We start from the raw sequence: 21801 nt of genomic DNA on the forward strand, positions 1-21801 counted from the left end.
CTCACTCGCTCATTCATACCTAGGGACAATTTGGACCGGCCAGTCAAACTGGCATGCATGTTTTTTGGAATGTGGGAGGAAACCTGAGTGAACCTGGAAGAAACCCACACAGTAACAGCGAGAACATTTTCTTGTGACAAAACGAACAACAAAATACACCAAAAAATAAATGACGATAAGTGAATGAATAAATGACCTGTTTTGTAAAATAATTAAAATAAAAGTACAGTTAAATTCGGAAGGCAAAGTACTCTGCAAAATACACAAAGAAACACAAGGTAAAAATACAAAATACACAACAAAATAGACACTGAAAACAATCAAATGCATGACTAAATCCACGGAAAATACACACACGAAATAACGTAAAAACACTTGACAAAAATAAATCACAATGTATGAATGAATGAATAAATGGCCTTTATTGTCATTATATAGGAGTACAATAAAATTGGAAGGCAGAGTTCACTGCAAAATACACAAAGGAACACAAGGCAAAAACAAACTAATACATGATAAAATACAAGACAAAAAAATGACAATAAATGAATGAAACTGTCATTATATAGAAATACAATCAAATTGGAAGGCAAAGTACACTGCAAAATACACAAAGAAACACAAGGCAAAAACACAACAAAATACTCAACAAAATACACATCGAAAAAACTTTTAAATACATGACCAAATAAATGGCAAAGAATGAATAAATACATGGCCTTTATTGTCATTATACAGAAGTACAACACAATTTGAGGGCAAAATAGACAACAAAAAACATGACAAAATAAATGACAAAATACAAACAAAATACATGACAATACAAATCACAAAAACAACATACATGCAAAATACATGAAAAAATACACGATAAACAAGTGTCGACAAAATAAATTCACAGATAAATGAATACAGACGCTGGCCTACTTACAAATGACGGATGATCGTTCGTAAGTTAAATGTGTTCATATGTTGCTTCAGTGCGATATTTTGTATGAATAAGGCTTGTATAGGTAACCTGTATTGTTTTTAAAACTGAAAACATAAACATTTGATAAAATGATATGCTCTATAAAGATAAATAAAGTTAAGTTTAACTTACTTTTGGAAGTTGAGCTTCAAGAGTTAGGCGACTCCCTCCTCTGTGGTAGAAAGTGGCCGAAAAAAAGCGATCCAACCATTTTCTCAACCGCATCAAGCTTTCTTGTTCCTCTTTCATTTCAAATGAAATGGCTCATCTCTTCTTTACACTTTACACTAACCATATTGAATGGATGCACAAGGTATTAAAAAATAAAATTCTCAAAGTTCAGAATAGAATGTTTCCGCACTAACTAGGAAGAGGAAGTAGATTTCTTCTTCTAGGTGGATTCTGGATGACCTCTCACAGCCCCACTACAGTACTGTTCTGTGATCGGAAAAAGGTGCACACAATACAAAATCTGACTTACAGCAATGTCCGGATATTTTTCGACATCCCGAAAAAAATGTTCTATCGTTTTTCGTAAGTCGAATGGTTGTAAGTAGGGAAGCCTCTGTACATTGCACTGATGTCATACATCCAGGTATTACGTCATTTATACATGTGTTTATTTCTTCATATGGCATATATTTGCAGGTATTTCTTCCTACTTTGATTTCGGCATTTGTCACGATCAGTCCTCCATACAAGGAATCGTACCACAACTCAGAGCTACTCAAGCAATGACACCAACATTGCGGCCGTTGACCCCTCTCGGGAATCAACGGTCAACTAGGTTTCTATCGCCGACGCCCTCTTTTCCCATTGGAGCTAAACTGCCCCTAACCAATCAAATAGCAAAGGGCACCTGATCACAACAGAAGCGTGCCATAAAGCGGCTCGGACCGCCGTTCAAGTCGTCTTGAAAGTGCCGCAGCGGTCGTAAAATGTGCTCGTTTTTTGATAGGCTCGTATAAAGGCCTATTGGACGGCTGAAGCCCCGTAGCGGAAGTCACTTGTTTGCCTGCTGCTTTACTGACATTGCGCGACTCGGTATCTGTTTATGACCCGGCAGCATTTTATGCCTTGTTTTGAAACTGGAGGGGCCGCGGGAGGGGACGTTGCAGCATTTGAATGGACGGCATGTGACACGAACAGGGAAATATTTTGTCATAGTGCCGGTATGAGGTAAGGGTGGGCGGATTGATCCAGATATCAATATCATTGAGACTGAGCAAGTACTTGGATGTAACCGATACTATCGTTCTGGGATCGATACTGTCTTTTCCTTTTAACAAGCACTATGTTCCTCTTGTTAGTGATTTTAAGATTACACATTATTCGAACTTCAAACCGTGTTGACACTTCATTTGCACTGCTTATTTTATTTTCAAAATAAAAGGAAAGGTATTTTAGTTGTCTTGTTGACGTTCTTATAAAGAAGTGGTTCTCAACTGGTCTAAATTAAAGACCATCCACCCTAATGACAAGCTGAAACCCAAATCCAGAAAAAAAATCCCACCCCTCAAACATATCGAATGAAAGTATCATGCATTTTAAAGCAAGCGGTGACAGTAGTATATATGTACCTATTTGCAAAAATGACCAATAAAACCGAAACAACTTCCGATACCGTATATACTCGCATATAAGTCTTTATAACATATAAGCGAAACTCTAAAGTGTCTTTAAAATAGCCACATAATTAATGAATTCCATTCCAAAAATATATTATAATAACATTTTTTTTTTCCTTCTCCTTACCATTTTTTGGGCGGGCACCCATTATTATCAGCAGAAAGAGGAAATAAAGCACACAAAATCACAATAAAATGAGATATGGTCCCTCTCAAACACAATTGGGACAACGCCAATTGACTGAACAGGAAGAAAATATCGAGCAGGTCATTTTCGTCGTCTAATTTGTGATTGTAATTTCTTAGCAGTATTTTGCCAAGGCAAAGTCCAATGACCCACTAAAACCAGAACGCGACCCACTTTTGCACCCGACCCACCAATTCAGAAACATTGTTTTACAGTATTTTCGTTACATTGCTATTTTTTTGTTTATTTGATGATCTTGACTCTTGTTCCGAATCACTTGATTTCTAACAGTATCTTATTTTTATAGTGCTAAAATATTTTTTTGTATCGCATTGTGTACACTATTTGCACTCTGACTTTGCATTCAAAAAATTGTGCAATGGAAGGTATTGGAGTTTTTCCAAGTTGACATTGTTATATTTGAATCTTTGTTACGTTGCTGATTTTGCGCTTTAACTCTCTTTACTTTTGTTCAATTGGAATTGAAATATTTGTATTCACTTGTTTACACTTTATCATAGTTATTTAAGTCACTCTGTGCCAAAGACGTATTTTCATGATATTTACCTTTATTTTACCATCAACATGACCAAAAATTCATTAAATGCTAGAAGAGAGACATTTTTTTTCTTTTCAAACAATATAATTTATGTAGGAATTTGAGTTAAAATATATGAAAATTTGAAAAATCCATTGTAACTTATTTCAAGCCTATTTTCAGGTAAATTACGTTTTTCCCGCGTACACTCAAAAAATGGTATTTAATGACTAGAAAATACAAATTTGCCCCTCGTAAGTACAATTTAGGAACACATTGAATACAAAAATGAAAAATCCTTAACAATGTTTTTGCAAAAATTTTAGATCAATTATAACAGGATTTTACTTCAAAAAGGCACATATGTCTCCTCTAGCATTTAAATCATTTTTGGGGAGTGTTGGTGAAAAAAATATGAATCACGTTCAAAATTTTAGTGCCTCAAATCTTTGTGCTGTGTTTATCAAAATTATCATTCCAATTTAATGATTCAGTGATCATGACATTTCCAAGCATCGATATCCAATCTGTATTAACAAGAATTACACTGCGTTTACTTGGATCGGATCAATACCAAAATTCCCAGTATCGCCTACATCTAGTACAAGGAAGTCATAACGGTAAATTGCAGTGTGATGAAAGTGAGTGCGGGAATTATTGGGGAACTGTGTCGACCCAAAGTGGGCGTGGCCTAGTGGTGATAAGGGTGAAGTTGAGCACATGCATCACTGTAAATTCAGGAGTCAATGCAGTTCTACAACTGAACTAACTTACCACACTATACAAACTCAACACAGCCCTCTAGAGGCAATTTGGTTTGCATGTGTTTATCAACTCATAACCAATTATAAAAATGTCCAATAGACTTGTTTATTTGTTGACATAAAATTCGCGCTCGGACGGATATATCATACAACAGGTCAGATCCAGACCGCAGGCTGGAAGTTTGACATGAGTCAAGTCAAGTCAAGTAATTTTTATTTGTATAGCCCTTAATCACAAAGAGTCTCAAAGGGCTGCACAGGTTATTACATGGACTATTTTTCCGACTAATATTACACCATCCCCTGATCTGGAACCAACATGAGGGCAAGGAAAAACTCAAAAACCCCAACATGAGGAAAATGAAGAACCATACTGTGATTTCTAGTGGTTAAATAATACGCAATGTCTCTTTAATTTCCGAGGGTTTTGTGTTTATTACCCAAGGCAGGTCGCAGAAGAGAGTGTGTGGAACTATGGGGGGGGGTGCAGTTTAAGAGTGTAAAAAACATTCAGCAGCATCATAATATGAAATTAATTATAAGGAGTCAGAGAGGAGAAACTTGCAAATATGTGTGAAAGTGTAGGCGCAAAAGTGGATTTTTTTTTTTTATGAGGTCACCAGCTCGAGTGCGATTGGCCGTGCAATGGAACAATGTATTCGACGGGACCTCGGGCTCTGCATTTGAGTATTCGGACCAAGCGCCACGATGCACCGTGCCTTATTTTATGCGTTCGGGAAAAAAATTGATAATTAGTCCCACTGTGACTGAACGATGAGAAGGAGAGGATGGGGGAGGGAAACGGGTGGGAGGGGAGTGTCTGATGCGAGGGGGGGTAACGGAGGAAAAGGAGAACACTTAGCACTGTTAACGCTTCGACCTGACACCGTCTGCGGATGAGTGATGGACCGCTTGCTTTTTAATTGAATTTTAAATATTTCTTGAGGCCACACACAAAAATGAGTTATTGTGGTTTTGTTTTTTTATCTGGATATCACATTTGCAAATGTTACACAAAATACCAGCCCTGCAACGTGGAAACCCAATTTTAGTATTTTTAATAGGGTCCTCTGATATTCGTTTGCATTTAAAAGGCAATTTACTTTTAACTCAAAATGAATGACAAAATACAAAACAAAACAAAAAAATACAAAAACGACAAAATAAAAAAATACAAAAAAAAAACAAAATACATGACATAATACATGGCAAAATACACGATAAATTACAGGAGGAAATATATGACAAAATACATTAAAAAATACATGATCAAATACATGACAAAATTCACAAAGAAAATACAGGACAAAATACATGACATAATACACAGCAAAATACACAACAAAATCCATTACAAAGTACAGACAAAATCCATTGTAGTTTTGTCCCATATCTAGTTGTAACATTATATGATTATTTTCTTGAATGACATGTACCGGAAGATTTCGGACAATAGAGTGCACCTGATTATAAGCTGCACCCAGTCCATTTTTAAAGGAAAACACATTTCGTACATACATAAGCCGCACCTGACTATAAGCCGCATGAGCCCACATTGAAACATGAAATTTATAAAGAAAGACGGAACACAGAAAGCGTTTTTATAATATACGTACCTTAACCCCTCAACGTTCCGCCGGCCTGCCGGACTTTTGATCAACAAACACATGTTTGCATGATTTCACCAGTCACTGAAATCCGTGCCACATATCATTAGAAAGCTTAAACTCTTGGGGTTCAAAATATGACAACCATTCCGAAATATACTCATCAGAGAAACAAAATACGCAAAAACTATAAAACCGGGGCGTAACTCACCATTTCGTCCCCTTGCCGACTTCAACTCTCATGAATGTACACAAAAGTAGCTTCGTCACATCAAGAACAATCCATAGAATCCAACCATGAAAAAACACATTATAAAACCACATTTTTAATACTTTTGACTATAAATTAAGAGTTAGGCAACTTCCTCCTCCGTGATGAAAAATGGCGTTCCAACCATTTTCTCTTCCGTATCAAGTTTTCTTATTCCACTTTCATTTTAAATGAAACGGTTCGCCTCTTCTTTACACTTTACAACAACCATTTGTTGGATGTTGCTTCTTGTAAGACCAATATGGTGGTTAGCCCTACCCTTTCGATTGTTCCATGATGAGGGTCTATTTATGCTAGTTTTATTCATGCACAAAGCCGGATTTACATTAAACTGGACTCTTCCTCGACACATATATTCCACCTGTCTCCCTCTTACCTGTACTGCTTGGATGCCCCTGGCTGCCATTAGAAAAAAATGCATAAATCGGACAAATCATTGGATAAGCCGCAGGGTTGAAAGCTTGGGAAAAAAGTCGCGGCTTATAATCCAAATTTGACGGTAAAGTATGTGTAGGTCTATGTCTATTAATACATTCATTGCTATGAATGGCATGAGTGGTTCTCCATACTGTCACGACCCAGGAACGGAGACAGGACCCTGTAGTGTTCGTTTACTCGGTTTTATTGATAAGAGGGAGAGAAGGGCTTGCCTTCACGATCAGAGGATCGACGGACCAAGGGTAGCAAGGGATGCGGAAGTGACACTTCCGTGTCTAGCGAGGAGGATCGAAGACAGGCTGGAATTACAAGTCGCTGGCCGAGACTGGAGAGCAAAGGCGGTGTCAAGTTCGGAAACGAGGTCGGCAACAGGAAGCAGGCAGGTAACGGGGCAAAACAGATCGGGTAACAGGCTAGCAGAACGGGGCAAAGTCAGGTCCGGAAACAGGTTGGCAATGAAAATCAGGCAGAGAAAAGCAGGGCAGGAACAGAGTCGGACGTAAGGGCTTACTGAGCTGGTGGCAACAGTTCGCATAGCGATCTGACGGCTTCCTCTTGGAAGCTGGGGGTTTATAAAGAGTGCATCAGCCAATCAGCTGTCCAGGCTGTTGGCGCCAATCAAGCAGTCGCAGGTGCTCTGAATCGGTAATCATGACACATACCTTACATATATATGCCTTGTTTGTTTTATAACAGTACCATGCCCGTGTTAAAGTCCAATCTTAGTGTTCGATTGGCGGTAGGGCAGGCGCTTATCATTTTACTATTATTATCCAGAAGTGTGGCAGCAGGTCACACGGCAGAATGACAGCAGGAAAAAACGCGTCGTGTTTGTTTGGAGTCGCACTTTGTCACACACGGACACATACACACCCCTCTCCCACAGACACACACATCCCTTTCCGACACACACACCCTTTTCCTGTCCCCTTCTTGGCCTTATTTAGCCCATTGCCGTGTCACGGGGAGGTCACGGTGATCACGCCCAAACACACGTCCGTAACACGGTAGCTGGCTCTCCCTTCTTGAGACCTCATTAGCCACTGATTTATCTTCACCTCCTCCTTGCTAATGCACCCTTGTGCATGTTTGTGTATGCACGTGTGTCAGAAAGTGAGGAATGAATATTGTTTGTATTTCCATGGATTAGTGTCTAAATACCAGGGTTTGGCATGTTACTGAAAGACAGTAATTAGTTACGTAAATTTACCATTTACTTCATTTATAAAGTGATTCAGTTCATTCCCTCTGTTGGTATTATTGTTGATTCTCATAATGTGAAGAAAAGAAAACAATAAATTAAAACTTTGTTCCCCTTAAAAAATATTATACGTAATATATAATTTAAAATGATTAAAAAAAATTATAAGGGAAATGTATTATCATAAATTGACAGGTATAAATGTATGATCAGTATTTAATAAACAGTGGAATAATGCAGTAATGCACCATGTAGTAATGACCAGAGGTGGGCAGAGTAGCCAAAAAAGTACTTTTACTTAATAATATGACTCATGTACACGTAAAACGTAGTCATCCAAAAAATTATTTCAGTAAAAGTAAAAAAGTTATTGGTGAAAAAAACTACTCAAGCTAAAGAACTGATGCAACTGTAATACAAGTATGTTTAAAGCTTGTATAAGTAACACGTGTTGTTTTGTACTAAAAAAATGAACATTTAATAAATATGCTATAAAAAGATAAAAACAAGTTAAGTTTAACTTACTTTTGGAAGATGAGCTTCACGAGTTAGGTGACTTCCTCCTTTGTGATGAGAAGTGGCTGGAAAAAAGCACTCCAACTATTTTCTCAACCGTATCAAGTTTTCTTAATCCAGTTTCCTTTTAAATTAAACAGTTCGCCTCTTCTTTACACCAACCATACTGAATAGATGCAGGAGATATTAAACAATAAAAATGTCTAAGTGCTTAGCGAGCTGGAGACAGTATAGTATGTTTACACACAAACTGAGACTGTGACAGAAATAGGAAGTTGGTGGATGCTGGTTGAGCTTTCACAGCGCCACCACACGTCAGTAGCGGCAGAAAGAAGTACTACAGTACTGTCCTGTACTCGGAAAAAGGTGCGCATGATACATAATCGAAATGACAGCAATGTATATGTATGTGTGTGAGTATGTGTGTGTGATGCTACAGCTATATACACTGCGCACACAATACATTAAAAAAAGCCTTTCTAACCCTGCTCACAAGTGTCACCTGGTGTCTTTTTTTAGGTCAGTGGTCATCTATAATCAAAGAAATGAGGTCTTTAACACAATAAATGTGCCTTAGCAGTGAGAGACATACAATTACTTACATGGAGGGGATTTAAGTAAGGGGTTGTAGCCTAATGTAGCGGAGTAAGAGTACAGTTTCTTCTTTACAAATCTGCTCAAGTAAAAGTAAAAAGTATAGTGATTTGAAAATACCCCTAGAAGTACAAAATATTCCCAAAACTTAGTAAAGTGAATGTAACGGAGTAAATGTAACTCGTTACTACCCACTTCTGGTAATGATAGTCGATTTACAAGATTTTAACAATAATATGCTGCGGTATTGTTACAAGAAATGTCATTGCCTTCCTGGAATGGTTCTTTTATATCGCATCAGTACCCAAACTGCTGATAATACATGTGTCTGAGAAAGAAGAAAAATACACTTTGTGCGTACTTAGCTGTTGTCCGAAATTAGCTTACATAAGCAAGACTGACCTGAGGTCAAACTTATTAATAAAATATTCTGTGAGAGTGGTCTCGGCATGATGATAACTCGGTCGCACCCCGCCATTATCCATGTATCTTATTTTTTTACTCGTCTGGAAAAAATCTGCAGCGTCCCCCCCAGTGAGCTCGTTATTGTTAGCGACAGTAAAAAGCTTGTGGCAAGAAACGCAGGTAGGATTGAAAAAAAATTGGGGGAACGGGACCAAGACTTTACTGCTTGCACTCTAGGTGCACTCGGCGAATGTTCATTTCACGCAGAAGTCATTTATTTATTGTGATTTTTGTTTTGATATGACGGGAAAAAAAAGATGGCTGTAAGTCTGCCCTACATAATATAATGACTCGCGGGAGTTAAATCTCAGGAGGGCAATACTTTTTCTTTTTTTTGATCATTTCTCTTTATTTCTACCTTACTCTTACTCTGGTACAGTCCCGAGAGATAACCGCCAGTAAAACGAAGGCAAGTGGCCTGTTTTGTCATGCTGCTCGTGTTAGAAATCAAACAATCCTTCTGTAAGAGGTTTGTTTTTTGTTTTTCTTTTAGAATGAGCGCCGTAACGGAAAACTGGAAATTGTATTTCATGTATAATGTGATGTCTTTTTTGTGAGTGATTCAGTTTTGCTTCATTGTAAATGATAGACACTGATATTCACTCATCCTTTAAAGCAGTGGTGTCATTTTAGCTTGGGGGCCACACAGTAGATAACATTCTCTCAGGGGCCGTACAAGTACAAATGGCATAAAGGTGTGCCTTAGCTGGAGGGCTGCGGGTCGTTTTGGAGGCTCACGATTATATTATGATTCAGTGATGTAAAATATGATAGATAAAACCATTAATGATTTTTTCTTTTTTTGTTTCTATGTTTTTTTATCTTTCGGCATCACAGTGGATGAGTGGTTGACGTGTCCGCACCACAGTTCAGGGTCATGGGATCAAATCCAGCTACCAGCTTTCCTGTGCAGAATTTGCATGTTCTCCCCATGCTTGCGTGTGTTTCCTCCGAGCACCCCGGTTTCCTCCCACATTCTAAAAACATGCATGATAGGTTGATTGGCAGGTCCAAATTGTGCTGTCTGTCTCTGTGTGCCCTGCGAATAGCTGGGAAACCAGTTCAGGGTGTCCCCTGCCCACTGCTCAAAGACAGCTGGCACGGGCTCCAGCACCCACGCGACCCTACTGAGAATAAGCGGTGCGGATAATGGATGGATGGATAGATGGTTTTCCTTCGCTAGGATTTCATCTCCAGTAGTGTTTACCAACTGTGTATTTGTAAAAAACAGGTATTTTATAATGTTGAAGGCTCTGCTATGCTATCGCAAGCTGTCAATATCTTCTAGACTGGGCAGAGAGCAGCTGATGATCGTCTGGACTGTATTGATTACTCCCTGTATGTCAACAAGTTGCCATGTATGCTTCACCTAAAACCTAGAAAAAGGAAAATCATTTTGTGTTGTTCTTTTCCAGACGTCAAAAACCTTGAGAACTTCCATCTGGTGGAGAGCGTGCAGGAGCAAGTGAACGCGGCGCTGCTGGACTACGTCATGTGCAACTACCCGCAACAAACCGATAAGTTCGGACAGCTGCTCCTACGACTGCCCGAGATCCGAGCCATTAGCCTGCAGGCCGAAGAATACCTTTACTACAAACATCTCAACGGCGACGTGCCCTGCAACAATCTGCTCATCGAAATGCTCCATGCCAAGAGGGCTTAGCCAGTGCGGGGCATGGACATCTCACAAGAGGAAGAATTGCTTCCCCTAATACATTAGTTCATCTCAAGACTGTAAAAGAATGCAGAAACAAAAACGAAAACTTGAACTCTACAAAGACCCTCAATTTTTTTTACAACCACAGTGACTCTTAAGAAAGTAGACGTTGTACAGGATGTGGACTCATTTTTGGACTTTTCTTGGAGCTCTGGTTGGTACTGTACAGACTTGCGTTAATGTGGTCAACCAAAGCGGACTTTTACCTGCTGAACTCGTAGAAACAGCAGCGGCAGCTTGACCTGACCAAAAATGTGAGGAAAAAAAACTGTTAAATAAAGTTGAAGAAGGAAAGGACTGCAATGAGAAAAAACATCCCCCAACAAACACTATTCTTTTTGTGTGTACCGTATTTCCCGCACTATAAGGCGCAGGGAAATAAAATGACAGCAAGGGCAAGGGTTGCGAAAATAGAGACAATACCACATTTGTACACGGATCAGTCGGAATTAAACAATGATTATATTTGCATAACAGTGGATGCAACGGTAATTGAACCTAGGTCACGGCGGGGAGCGCGTCGGATCCTATCCATTATAGCATCGGGATATTTATGACACATTAAAAGGCATTAGTGTTAAAGGTAAATGCACTATCGATATTTTGAATTTATTCTAGTATGTGGCTATCTTACAGTAATGCATGATTATCCAATCATCATTTTTTGGTACCAAATTGTTGATGTTATTATTGGGCCAGGCAATGAGAATAATATAAAACCGATCCGTGGTGCAGAAAAGGTTAGGGACCCCTGAAATACAGTATCGTATCGCCAACTTGCAGTATTTTCGAACTGCACTAGATTCTGAACTGTTGGCAAGGCCCTACTTTCTGTGGTGTGTCTTGGGCAAGTACAGCCTGGCAGCGACCAGGCTATTTTTTTTGAGGTAGGAATTTGCTCCCCGCATGAGACAGATAGTACTGGTTGACATAGTTACCAGGAGCTGGAGCCTCCTGATCTGACTCAGATACAGCACCCTCATCGGGTTGACTTCAGAGGTGAGCCGGACCTCGGCATAAAGGAAGACAATATTTGGTGCCATGACTTAAATTACTGCGATAATGAAATAATACCTAAACCTTGTCATGTGTCGTCTAAATCCCTAGTGGCCTAGTAGATAAGATCCGCCCCTTTCCCCACTGCAATTTGCGATTCCCTTTGCATCCAATTGTATGCAATTGTCAATAACCATCCATGTCCCTGGCGGCCTGGTGGTCAGGATTTGGCTTACCCAAAAACCCCAAATTTCCAGCCAGTTTGGAAAATTTTTGGTGAGCCTTATAGCCCAGAAAATACGGTACTAAATAAAGTCAAATGTTGAAAATGTATAGTCGCTAAAACAGGAGTGTAATTTTGAATTGTCCTACATTACTTTTTATGATGACACAATGAAGCTTCATGAAGCACATGTAATCCTCTATATAATGCAATCCAGTAGGTGTGGGTCGTGAGCCTTTGCCTTGGCAAAATGATGCTAAGAGGAAGTCATTTACACTTCTTAAGAGTAGAGTGTGTTAATTCCCTGCTTGATCTCTTCATCCTGTTCAGTCATTTGGTGGGTTTGAGAGGGACTACATCTCATTTTACTGTGATTGTGTTGGTTTCATTTACTTTTCTGCTTATAGTATTGGGTTTCAAGAAAAGGGACAGTGGAAAACAATGATCGAGTCAAAAAAGGAAACGATTACTAAATACAAAAATGGTGTAAAATAATTTAAAATACTGAACACGGCGGCGCAGTGGTTAGTGCGTGTGCGGCACAGTTCTGAGGCCATGGGAACCTCCTGTGTGGGTTCAAATCTTGCTTGCGTGGGTTTCCTCCGGGCACTCCGGTTTCCTCCCACATTCCAAAGACATGCATTTCAGGTGAATTGGCCAGTCCAAATTGTCCCTAAATGTGAATGAGTGAGCACGTTGTCTGTCCCTGTGTGCCCTGCGATTGGCTGGCAACCAGTTCAGGGTGTCCCCTGCCCACTGCCCGATGATAGCTGGGAAGGGCTCCAGCACCCCCGCGACCCTACTGAGGATAAGCGGTGCAGCTAATAAGATGAGATGAGATGATTTAAAATGTTACATTTTGAGCTTTTTACCAGTATATTAATTTCTATTAATAACATGATTAAAAAATCATCAGTTTTTAGGTAAATGCTTTATCAGTATTTTGAATTCCTTTTAGTATGTGACTATTTTACAGTAAAGCCGTTTTTGAGGTCACTTATATACTCCTATTGTATATAAGGTACTTGAAGTTGGTTTGGTTTTCTTTGAGGGGAAAAAAAGATGAATATATTCTTTCTCTGCTTTAAACTGCACAATTATTTAATTCGATAAAATTGAAGAGAGGAATTTTGTTCTTGATTTGTGTCGCAGATTGTTATTAGGACGGGATGGTGGGACCTGAAGTTAGGCCAGTAGAGAACCACTGATCTAGAGGAGTCAGAAATTACAACAAGTGCTTCATGATGCTTTATATATCCATCCTTACAATTTTGACTGCTAAAAAAAAACATTCAATAATAAAACCTTTGGATGTGGATGTAGCCCTTGCCTAAAAAGACCAAAGTTTGAAGCAGATGAAGGATCGGAAAACAAATCTTTATAATCAGTACTAATAAAAAAGAAAAAGGAAAAAAAACACTTTAAAAAAAACACAACCCAAAAAATATTGTGATGTCACAGTTATGTGAGTCTTGCCTTATTTCATTACCATGCTAGCTAACTGTGCAGATGTGAATGGAAATATGTACAAATATATATAGATATATAAACAAAGTATTAATGTTGTACAATTTAAAAAAGGGATAATTACAGGTGTTTACATTCATGTGATATTATGGGCGACAATTGTGATTATGCGTTAATTGCCAAGCAATGATTAAAAAAAAGAAAAAAAAAGATCATTGACACGGGGGGAAAAATGGTTGCTTTCTTCCATGTCGTGTTTTCCTTTTACTTTCAATCCGTACTTAAATTATGTCGTGAGACACTAAAATCTTCAAGGTATCACATGAAAGTATATGTTTCTGTCACCAAATGTGTTGTTGTATAGGTTTTTTTTATTGGTTATTTACAATGCTTTACCTTTTGGATGTACAGAATGTCACTGGTTACACTTAATAATGAAGATAATTTATTGCGTCTCTTGGTTTCCATCTTTGTGTTACATGACGTGAGGTTTCAGCGCAACAATAAATTTGTCTACTGTACATTTGATCTCTTTTGATTCAATAAAAAGGAGGGATTGCATTAGGTCAGAAGGACAAGAAACCTTAAACAGTAATACTTTACTTTTCACCCTAAACTCACAATTGACCTATGGCTAATGCCCGCTCCCATTTTGACCATTTAAAAATCTAAATGGTCAAATTGTTTTCATGGTGTCCAAGCAAATCTGATTCGAGGTATCCTGAGAGGCTGGGTGTATTTTTTACCCTTTGCCAAGCCACGTCTAGCTCGAGACAAGTTGGCTAAAATTATGCAGTCAACCACAGCACCAACTCAACGTGGATGAGGTTAATATGTCAGGACCAGAACGGAGACAGGATCCACTTGCGGGAAGCAGGTCGCTCTTAACGCTGAAGTAGATCTTCCGTGGCGAGCGATGGCGGTGTCGGGAACGGAAAAACGGGTCAGTAGCCAGGACAGGAGAGCAAAAACATGGTTGGAAGCGAGTCATAAGCCAAGAAGGGAGAGTAAACGTGGTCAGGGACAAAAAGAGGTTGAAAGCCGGGCTGGGAGAGTAGATGTGGTAAGGTTCAAAAACGGGTCGAAGCCGGGGGACAGACAGGAGCAAAAAACAGGTGGGAGTCGGTCTGACAAAAGGGGACAGATACAAGTGGGTTTGAATAGGGACACAGAGCCAATCAGAGTCCGAGGCAGATGGCGTAAAAGGAGCGGGCACAGGTGATTCACATCGGTAATCATGACATAACAAGGCTGTCAGTTCTAGGGTGAGACAACATGGCATTTCAGGCAACATATTTTTACTTTGCTGGAGAGAAAAAAATATATATTCATAAGGTTAACATATTTAACATTAGGCTAACATCAACTAATGTAAGTTCAGTGGCCTATCATTTGCTAGTTTTTGTAGTTTGGTAGTCATATGAGATTGTTATCTGTGGTCCATAGGGCTATAGACATAGAAACGTTAACTTTTGGAGCTTAGCTTGGCTTCCCCACAGCTGGTCCACATAATAGAACACAGAAATAATAGGGAGAAGTAACTCGATTCCCTGCATTATGTACTGCATTTAATCCCAATGATGTGTTAGACCAATGACAATTAGTCTAGTGTTTTTCAACCAGTGTGTCAGCGCACACTAGTGTGACGTGAGACCTTGTCTAGTGTGCCGCAGGAAGTTTCCCACTTTTATCTTTGCAAAAAACAGCAATCCATTTCTCAATCTCGTTCCTTTCTTCCATTGATCAGCCGAGTAAACTCATATTCATCCATATCAGTATGTAGCAGCTAATTGCTATTTTTTCTTCTTTTCATATACTAATTACCTGGCCTTGGGGTAGTACAGGGACAAATAACTAACTGTAATTAATTGTGTGGAATAAAGCTGTTTAACCATACACTGCAAAAATAACAATAATGGATCAAATAAAGTAAAACATCTTGCACACGATTTTGCTAATTCCAATGACTGTTTTATTAGTTTATGAAAATAAAGGGTTATAATGTATTAAAAATGATTACTACCACTGACCAATATTTTTTGTTCATTTTAAGTATTATTTCAGCAATTTGTTTTAAAGAAAACAATTTAATAACAAAGTGTAACAGGTTAAACATATAGTCGAAAGATGAATAACCTCCTGAGCCATGGTGACCATATATGAAGAAAATAATTTTCAGAGTCAATTAGACTAATTTAGGCTTTGAAAACCAAATTAAACACAAAACATGTGCCAGGAATTTTCAACGGACAGTGTGCCTCGAGATTATTTCATGAATTTTGTCTGCTATGGCTCAAAAAATGGTTACAAAAAACACTGTTATTATGAATGAACAGATATTTACACAAGCCTAGAATATCATTAAACTACTTTAGCAGAAAAATATATATAGCTAGGCTAACAGAGAGCTTTTAGCTAGGTCTGGATTAATCAAAGCTAGTGGAAACATATGTTCGCCTGGAGAAGTATGGGCGCCACCAGGCTGCCCAAGACATGCCAAAGGAAACCAGACCCTAGTGGTTAAGGTATCCATCCGACCAACCAACCAACCAACCAACCAACCAACCAACCAACCAACCAACCAACCAACCAACCAACCAACAACCAAACCAACCATCCAGTAGCAATAACAACCCTGCAGTTCTTGAACAATGCTGATCCTCTATCTTGTTGTTTGAGATGTTGAAGAGAACCAGATGAGGTTTATCATGTTTAGACTGATCTGTATATTTTTGCCCAAAGTTGAAGCTTTTCATCGACGTTCTCAAAAACCAAATCATTAATATAACCCTCCAATGCATAGTTCATGCTCTTTTGGTGACTTTGAGATGAAATGGGATATTTCTGGGCCCCAACAGCATCGGTTTCCTTCTGGCAAATGTCTCCTACTGCCACTCTTCACAGAATGTTGACAGTTTGTCCGAGTGAGTAAAAGGGGCGGGGCTTAGCCAAAGGTCAACTGCGGCCCCTTAGAGTAATACTTTGAGGCCCCAGCCTTAATACTAAAGTTAAATAGAAACTGTTTCCAATCTGACCACTTGAGGTCACTGTATTATATCGTGAAAATGAAAATGAGTGCTAAAAACGATAGTAAGAATACAAACTACGGAAACTCAAAGTGACCATAAAGCACTCTTTGACCGAAAATATTTCTTGCCCATAACGTTTTTGGGGTATTTTTCGGGTACCTAATGCATAAAAAATAATATAAAATTATGTCCTTACAAAGTAAGCCTCCTGCCATGTAAAACTAATAGAAATTTCTAAACATACAGTACAAGTATTTTTAAAAGATGAACATTTCTATAATAGTTCATGTATTTTGGTAATTCTTTAAATCAATATATATAATTTATTTTATGAATAAATCAAATTTTTCCCACCAGGGGGCACTGATTAATACAAAGTTTAAGCGCAGCCCCAGTGGATTATGGATTCATTTTTTATTGATTGATTGATTTATCTTCAAATTAATTTACTTTTTAATTTTAGATCTTATTTTGTGTAGGAAATTAAAACAAAACCACTGATATTCGAGAACAGTGGAATGTGTTTATCACAACTTTTTGTGGAAAACCGGATTTGGCCCATTCTCATCTAGACCCTAGCTTCTGGGGGCCCCAAGCAGATATATATATATATATATATATATATATATATATATATATATATATATATATATATATATATATATATATATATATATATATATATATATATATATATATATATATATATATATATATATATACCCCATTTTTTTTTTTTTTTTTTTTTTTTTTAAAGAGGTGTACGGTGTACATATATGTCTGTGACTCCTAGTGGTATAAAAAACATCCATTTAAGAAAAAAACAATATTCTTTTCAATGAACTGGCAAAATTACATGAACTACCAAATAAACGTGCATTTTTGTAAATAGTTGAAAGTCAGGAAATTTGCTTTTATTTTACACTGCATGAACCTCAGCCAGTGGCAGCGGAAATTAATGTTCACCATCTTGTTGCTATGGATGCCCACAAAAACCGAAAACCTTGTGAAAAAGTCTAGCCCAAAAATTGTGTGTCAGTAGTAGGTATTCTTCTAATGTCTTAGCAATCGTTTTCGGTTGCGCTACAGAGTAAAGCGACATCTTTCACTTTAAAGATTTATATTTAAAAAATATTCTGATTTGTACTGTAAACATATACAGTATTTGGTAGCTGATATTTTTTGTTTTTTTGTTTTATTGTGTTATTACTCACTCAGTGGTTTATTGATAAGCTATTTAAAGAAAAGAAAAAAAATGCTGTCAATCTCTAAATTTAGATTTGGTTTTATGTTGAAGATAAATAAATAATAATGCTCCAAATTAAATTTTCATGGATTTATAAAGTTTTTCTTACTTCTTAACAATTGTAGAATAATGTACATGTACATGTTCATGTTCTGCATTTATATAGCGCTTTTCAAGTCAATGAAGACCTCCCAAAGCGCTTTACAATGTGCTTCACACTTACCCATTAACACACACACACACACACACACACACATTCACTCACCAATAGCGGCCATGCAGCCATGCAAGGCGCCTACCTGCTTATTGGGGACATTAGGGATTCAGTGTCTTGCCCAAGGACACTTCGACATTTAACATGGAGGAGCCGGGAATCAAACCTGCGATCTCTTTATCCCAAGACGAGCGCTCTATTAATCTAAACAAAAATGTTCTGAGAAGTTGGTCACAATAAAAATTGTGAAGTTTGGTCACAGAGTGTCTGTACTTTTTAATATTTCTTGAGTTCAGTAGCATTCATTTTTCGTTGCACTACACAATACAGTGAAATCCACTGGTCAAATAATACTCAGTGCCTCTTTCAAGTAAGTACAGTCCATGTAATTTAGTGATTATTAATTAACAAACTTCTGAGGTCTTGGGATCAAATCCAGCTACCAGCCTTCCTGTGCAGAGTTTGCATGTTCTCCCTGTGCTTGCTTGGGTTTCCTCCAGGCACATGTTTTCCTCTCACATTTCAAAAACATGCATGTCAAGGCGTTTCAAATTCCAGGTGTGAATGAGCAAGTGAGTTGTCTGTCCTTGTGGGCCCTGCGACTGGCTGGCAACCAGTTCAGGGTTGGCTGGGGTGGGCTCCAGCACCCCCGCGACCCTACTGAGGATAAGAGGTGCAGATAATGGATGCATGGATGTTGTGTAATAAGATCAGAGATGAAAAAAGACACATCTCACCATATCTTTATTTAAACTGCATTTCATTTATTGTCTTCACATTTTTCGACAAAGTTACAGTCTTATATAAGTTGTTTAGTAACAAATTACACTAAAAAAGTCCACAACAAAAAGGTTAGAGATATAAACTTCTATTAGAGCCATAATTGGCACAGTCTAGACTCAAAACTCTTCAGAATTAGCAATTGTTCACCATTTTATTATTGGGTTATCTTAGGCAAGTGGTCGGGAACATTTTTGACTCAAAGAGCCATAAAAGCAAAAATGTTTAAAAAAATTGTTTGGGAGAGCCACACTGTATATTTTAAGGCAAAATTCTACAAAACCGCCAAACCCGCACACCAGACAAAAGCTAATTCTTCAGCACATTTTATGTCACTGTGTGATGGTTTGATAAAATCTAGGTAATAACAATAATGCCAAAACCTGTGTCTCATATCAACAAATATATACTTGAAAATGTGTCTCCTCGTGCAGTTACTTAAGATCATTCGACCGTAATTTTCATCCTAAATAATGATTTCAAAACAACACAGATTTTCGGTAATTGCGTGATGGGTGCAAAAATCTGCCCAACCTTACTGCTTACCCAATGAAATTGCTCTGGGTGCTTGGCTGGCAATCTTGTGCGTTTACAGTTTTTTCTGTGGGTTACATCATAAAGTGTCTTGAAAGATATATTGTTTGAAGAGCTTCCATATAAATGATTTTTTTTTTCGAGAAGTACAGCCAATACTGTTGATGTATTGCTGTGAGTGTAAACTGTAAATAATCTTGTCTCATGATTGGTTGACTGTAACTTTGGCTTAACATACACTAACAGTGGAAATTCATAGAGAAGATGCCTATGGTAATTATTTTATCCCACAGCCAGATGTTCTTATCAAAAGAGCCATATCGGGCTCGCGAGCCGTACGTTCCCGACCCCGGGGTAAGGCCTAGAAAAAGGAAATGTCCTTCACACATACGGCACAAAACATTTAAAAAAATATATCAATTTAAGGGCATGTTTGGAGTAGTCAAGCCCTTCTCCATTGAAGGTCTCTTGGTTGGAAAGCAAAAAGACGTAAACTCCAACTCCATGGGGACTTGAGGGCCACAACCAGCTGCTGATGCGGGTACGTGTACAGGTGGGACTTCCTAAAGAAGGCAGATATTTTTTTGATCAATACAGAGACCACATCATTGGTTCACTGCTTTGCGGATTTCCAATTGAATTGAATTGCGTTTATCGTCATTGATATTAACATACCGTGCATGGTGTTCTGAGACAGCACACAGCAAATGCTGTGTGCTGTCTCAGAACACAAAGGGGCAGGTTAGTAAGGGTCTTGTGTGTTGGGTTGGCGTGACCGTCTGTGTGCGTGACTGTAATTATTTGTTATATGCTGACAGTCAAACTGCCAGGGCAGTTAAAGTCCGTCTAAACAGAACCTATCCGCTTTTTTCATAACAGACAGGGCTACTTTCATATGTGGTCCTAAATCTGTATTATATCTAAACTTTTAGAATGCAACTTCTGTCAAAACGCGCATTTACTTATTTGTGCGATCTGCACATCATCGATAGGCGGTGGATGTCACTATTCTGCCTTCATCCAGGCGGTAGGGAGAGGTCAATGAACAACCATGGTAGACAAAAACACACAGTGTCATTAAATCACACATTTATTGAAGATGAACACTTGCACTTGCAATCGCATCGCGCATTCAATACATGTTCATTCTTTGAGAGACAGTATTCTCTATTTGTAGTTAAAAATATTTACATTCAAACCCACCACAAAGACAGCATTGATTGGGGGAACTTAAATAATTAACTTTAGGGGGAAAAACGCTCCAAAGTTAGCACCCATGAGTACTTCCGCAAACATGAGTGCATTGCGTTTGACATCACGCCTCTTCTGCGCATGTGGACCAGTTGTGGCCTTCACACAGGCGATGAACTTGCATACCAGTCGCATTTAGCTGGAAATGTGAACAAAAACATCGGAATTGACAAAAAAACGGAATTTTGCATTTAGCCCTGCACTGTGAACCGAGTCAAAGACAAAAAACAGATTGAGTAATTGTACGATATTTTCACAGCCAGGGGAGCCGCCAGCCCTCAACCGGACCACGGCCTCCTCTAAATGCGCTCAACCTGCCTGTTTTCACTCGCCCGGAATTTGTATAAATAATGTATATACATTTATCTGCAGCTTCTAACAAGTGCAGCCCGGGGTAAAAATATTCAGCAATGCATGTTGTGTGCATCCCCGAAGGTGGACATCGGCTACAGCCAGGAAAAGAAAAAGGAGGTTAAAAAAAACACATAAATAACTTGCCCAAAGCAATGGGCAGGAGTGCAAACTTACACACATGTCAAAATCTAAACAGGCTTTCCCGTGCATCACACAAACAGCCCCGAGTTGTTTCTGCTTGTCTTATGTCTAGCTTTGAAAGTGAGGAGGCTTGTCGCCGACGCTTACAGAGACATAACAGCGTTATTGTACGAGAGATTGTTTGAGAAATAAATCATACTTCCTTTCACGTGTAACATCAGAACTCACACACATGCACAACTATACTCTCAGACAGATAGTCATACACCATCCACAAACTCTATTATATTCTCTCCTGCATACTACTAAACTCTCATTCACACTACTATACTCTCTCACACATACTACTATACTTTCATACACACATTACTATGCTTTCTCATAGAATATGTCATAATTTCCCTATTTGGAACACTTGTGGCAGCTTGATTGGCGCCAACAGCCCAGACAAGCTTATTGGTGGCCACACCCTTCTTAAGCCCCCGACTTCAGTTCAAACTTTGTCAGATCGTTGCGAGCTGTTGTGTTTCACTCAGTGAGCGTTCTCTTCCGACTTCGTCCCTGTTAAAACATTTTTCCTGCCTGATTCCCGTTTTTCGACCCGTTTCCGAACCTGACTACGCTTGTTTTGCCTGCCGCCTGCCTACAACCACTATTACAAACTTTACAT

The 21801-nt window shown here is 38.6% G+C and overlaps 2 protein-coding genes across 2 annotated transcripts in view; one reads left to right on the plus strand and one right to left on the minus strand.

The window, feature by feature from the left end:
- nr5a2 (nuclear receptor subfamily 5, group A, member 2) overlaps positions 1–10941 on the plus strand; it is a 100846-nt gene extending 89905 nt beyond the window's left edge. Inside the window, exon 7 of the mRNA XM_088348943.1 lies at positions 10595–10941. Coding sequence (XP_088205069.1) covers positions 10595–10842 — 248 coding nt within the window. The 3' untranslated portion in view covers positions 10843–10941. The remainder of the gene's footprint in view (positions 1–10594) is intronic.
- Positions 10942–19037: 8096 nt separating this feature from the next.
- Positions 19038–21801, minus strand: part of LOC148355267 (adhesion G protein-coupled receptor D2) — a 169150-nt gene continuing 166386 nt past the window's right edge. Inside the window, exon 22 of the mRNA XM_088350211.1 lies at positions 19038–19948. Within this exon, the coding sequence (XP_088206337.1) occupies positions 19802–19948 (147 nt within the window). The 3' untranslated portion in view covers positions 19038–19801. The remainder of the gene's footprint in view (positions 19949–21801) is intronic.

The sequence above is a fragment of the Urocampus carinirostris genome, chromosome 12 (assembly GCF_059441175.1).
Source record: "Urocampus carinirostris isolate Australia breed hairy pipefish chromosome 12, RoL_Ucar_1.0, whole genome shotgun sequence".
NCBI classification, from domain to species: domain Eukaryota; kingdom Metazoa; phylum Chordata; class Actinopteri; order Syngnathiformes; family Syngnathidae; genus Urocampus; species Urocampus carinirostris.